This window comes from Halyomorpha halys, unplaced genomic scaffold (assembly GCF_000696795.3).
Source record: "Halyomorpha halys isolate HHAL.00 unplaced genomic scaffold, Hhal_1.1 Scaffold38.1, whole genome shotgun sequence".
Classification (NCBI taxonomy): Eukaryota; Metazoa; Arthropoda; class Insecta; order Hemiptera; family Pentatomidae; genus Halyomorpha; species Halyomorpha halys.
Genome location: NW_027110526.1, coordinates 623,677 through 627,861, shown reverse-complemented (window position 1 = coordinate 627,861; position 4,185 = coordinate 623,677). Strand labels below are relative to the sequence as shown.

General features: G+C 35.6%; 1 protein-coding gene across 1 annotated transcript in view; it reads left to right on the top strand.

Moving 5' to 3' along the window:
- LOC106687392 (facilitated trehalose transporter Tret1) overlaps window positions 1-4,185 on the top strand; it is a 15,871-nt gene that overhangs the window by 7,695 nt on the left and 3,991 nt on the right. The window contains exons 2-3 of the mRNA XM_014431262.1: window positions 1,636-1,813; window positions 2,188-2,716. Of these exons, the coding sequence (XP_014286748.1) occupies window positions 1,636-1,813; window positions 2,188-2,716 (707 nt within the window). The remainder of the gene's footprint in view (window positions 1-1,635; window positions 1,814-2,187; window positions 2,717-4,185) is intronic.

The window sequence follows — 4,185 nt, the reverse complement described above, 5'->3', positions numbered from 1 at the left end:
AGCTTTTATTAAAATGTTTTATTTTTATTTTTTTTATAAACTATTGATATTTCTATTAAACAAAATATCTAAATATGGTTTCTAATATCCAATATCGATATTAATGCCTAATATCGAAAGGAAAATGAATTTATCAAAATAGAATATCGAAATACTATTTTTATATTTTTCAATTTAATTAATTTTTTTTTAGTTGCGAATTACTCATATTTCTATAAAATATTATCTTACTGTTGTTAATAAATTCCCATATGGATATTATTAACAATGTCAAATATCGAATGGAAAATTAATATATTAAAATAAAATATCAATATTTTGTTTTATAATTTTTTTAGTCTTTTTAAACTAAATATCCGTAATTCGATAAAATAATATCGGGATATTGTTGATACATTTCCATATTGATATTATCAAATACTGAAATGAAAATTTAATTATTGAAACAAAATATAATAGACAATAGAATAACAAAAATACTAGACAAATTTAAAATGATATTTCATGTCTAGTATTTTTAAACAAAATATCGATATTTCAATAAAATAATCTTAGAATATTGTAGCTAATTATCGATATCGGTATTAATAATATTATCAAAGATACAATGGATGTTAAGCTATTGAAACAGTATATCGATCGTGTGATAATATAATATCGCAATATTGTTGCTAATGTTACAAATGAATAATTATTAAAATGTCAAATAATCGAAATGAATATATAATTATCAATAAAATATAAAAATAAAAATATACTATTTTTAAGCTAGAATATTTTCTTTAATAAAATATCGATATTTGGATTAAATAATATCAGAATATCGTGGCCATTTTTACATCTGCTTTTAAGGTGTGACCTTTTTTTTTTTTTTAGAAACGATATTCCAATATTATCGGTTACTGAATATCCATATATCAAATATCGGATATCGGAAACAAAATATCGATAAACCCATCCCTACCTCTAGGATTGGAAATTGCGAAACTACCAAAGTATCAATGCTCCTATCGATATGATACTTTAACTAAAGTATCGAATCTGATTAACATTCATCTAAATTCTAGTTAATAGCAATAGATTAAAATATACAACCAATATACGAAAAAGTGAAAAAAAAACTATTACAGCACTTACTAGACAAACGGTCTAAACTTCCAATCCATTACAAAAGACTGATCTACATGACTGTAATAAGGCCAATGTGGACATATGGAGTTGAGCTTTGGGGCTCCACTAAACCTTCGAAATCTTCTCGTATTCAATCCTTACAATCCAAAATACTTAGTAGTAGTAGTACTAGGAGTAGAGGAGCCGACTGAGAGAAGAATTTTGCTCAGGAAATCTTCAATTTATGAGGAAATTATCCTTATAAATAATTAAAATGCCCTATAAAAATTTATTCATTCTGCTATGAACTAAGCTGTAAAAAGTCTTTAATGGCAAATAAAACTTTGAAAACATTCATTCTTTTAAGACAATATTTTTGTATAAACCACTGGGATTTTATTTTGTATTATTAATCACTACAGTTCCTCTGACTTGTGTTGTTAAAGTATTTTATTTTTCAATTTATTTTCTTAATATAATTGTATAATCTCTTATAATCTTCATACAGTGAATTAATTAATATAGGTTGCCTGAGTATGGTAATGGGCGGTGTGTCATTGAGCTGGCTATCCCCTCTGACTGCCTGGTTAACCTCCAAGGACAGCGAGGTACCTATGACAGAGGACGAGGTATCCTGGCTGGTTGCGATCCCGGCCATTGGGGCAGGAATAGCATCGATACCAAGCGGAATGCTTGCTGACAAGTAAGATTCTCAAACATTGTAACTTCTATTGCTTTTTACTACTTCTCGCGCTATTACACTTCGAAAATACTCCGGGTTGAATTAGTGTAATGTATAGCCAACTATACGTTGTGCTTTTGCAGCGGATACTCATGAAGCAAATGGAATAGTCTTGTTAAATCAGATCACGGATTTTCTTATGGATGGACATTATCGAATGAAAGTAAGATTTATTCGATAATGTAGCGAAAACTAACAATAATACAGTAAGACTTTATTAGACGTAATGTTGTTGGGTTGATATTCTCAACAATGCTATCAAATGACTCCTAAACTAATAATAAATTCCAACAACTAGTACTCATTCACAAACTATCTATATTTTCCTATTTCAGATTCGGCCGGAAAACGATCCTTCTTATGCTGGGAGTCTCTTCAGCCTTGGGCTGGCTCTTGATCATGATGACCAGGTCCAAATGGACTCTATTTGTCGCCCAGATTCTGCACGGTATACACTTGGGCGGAGCACCCAGCGTTGCTCCCATCTACATCTCGGAGATCTCGCCCCCTACCATCAGGGGAGCCATCGTAGGCCAGCTCAATACCATGTTCTTCATCGGCCAACTTATTGTCTTTGTCGTCGGTCCTCAACTTTCCTACGCTAATTACATAAAGGTCTGCTTCTCCATACCAGTATTATTCTTCATCTTTTTTGGCTTCGCTCCTGAATCACCCTACTTCTTGATGAGTAAGGGACGCGACGAGGAAGCAATGGAGTGCATGAAGAAGTTGCGTGGTAAGGATTCCATAGCGGAATTACAAGTGCCCAAGAAAGAATCTCCCGAGGAGGAATCCACTGATAAACCTTCGATATGGGCTGTACTGAAAACGAATGATTATATGAAGCGTATGATATGCCTACAGGTAATAATTATATTTGCTCCTTACTCTATCAGGTATAATTACAATAATCATTTTATTTAATTTATGCATTGCTTGAATCCAATTTCTAGTCGATAAATTCGATCTCGAACTATTTACTCACCTGATGGCTCGATGCCGTTACAGGTCGTCTCTTCGTACCCAGAACAATAATTACCCATTTTTTCCTCCATTCCTGGCTGCCACTTTCCAGCTTCAAACTCATCTTATTCCGGCAAGATAGCCTGCCACTATTTCTCTTCTGTCCTTGTGCTCGTTGGATGGAGTATGGCAGTGCGGCGAGGATTCAGGTCTTGAGCTGATGTGAATGGTTTCGGGTTCTGAAAGGACAAAGCAATATTAAATTTCGATATAAATGTAGTTTGTGTGTCCAGTCGCCCTGCAACAGATGTATAAGTCAGCCTGAATTCGATGTTGCACAGGCGAATGCGTTTACAAAAGTCTAATGTAGGCAATTCTCTTCCATATTTCTGAGGTTCAATGCCCGTATAAAACACGATTGCTGCAATAGACCCTAACTCAGTAATTACCCATACTATCACTACCTCTGATAATGCTTAGTGCATGGTTCTGAATGAAAACAAGCTTTTTAGCTTTCGAATTTAAAGCAGCCACCAACAGCTTACCTCCATACTTCATTGAAAGTCTTATTGGTTTAAAATAACACATAAATAGAGACTCCAATCAGAATACTCTCTGTAGTGCCAGTGTTCAATGTGTTACGGTCGCTCTGTGCTCCGAGCTTGTGACGTCATCGTGACGTCATCCTAACGTACTTTTTGAGAACAAAGGCCTTTGTTCTCCGGGCTTTTTCTGTGCTCCTGAAGAAATCAGCAACTGTGGAATATCCATAATTAAGGTACATTTTATTATTTAAAGTGCATTAAATTGTGAATCAGTGCCGCGTGTTTCTACCGCCTCAGAGCAACCGTGCGAACACTGTACAATTGTAGCTCGGCCGTGCTCTACGAGCTCGCTTTGCCTAAATTGTCACTATAATTAATAAAAGCTAAGTAATTGCTATTAATTACTAGTGCGCGACGGCTCATTCCTTAGAGCCAGCTCAGGCCGCAAATCTGCCACCAGACTCCGACGACGAGACTGGGTTCATTAAAGTAGGTGATACTTCAAAAGTATCCCCCCGCCAGACACGATCGAAGGCAGGCCAAATTCCACCAAGGAAGAGGGAAAATAAGCCTGACAGCAAAAAGAAACAGACGTTTCAAGAACAAAAAATTGATTTTACGCACCCCAATCCGTATCTCCCAACTGAGGCGGGAGCCGAGACCTCTCCACAAAAATCTCCCCAACTACCTCCGGTTGTCGTGGCGAGCCAGCAAATCCCGGCGGTGAGGCAATACTTAGCAAATTTACATATAAATAAATACCTGGTGCGTAAATCCGGAGGGGATGTTCAGATTTTCCTGGAGCTAGCAGCTGATCGAGACGCC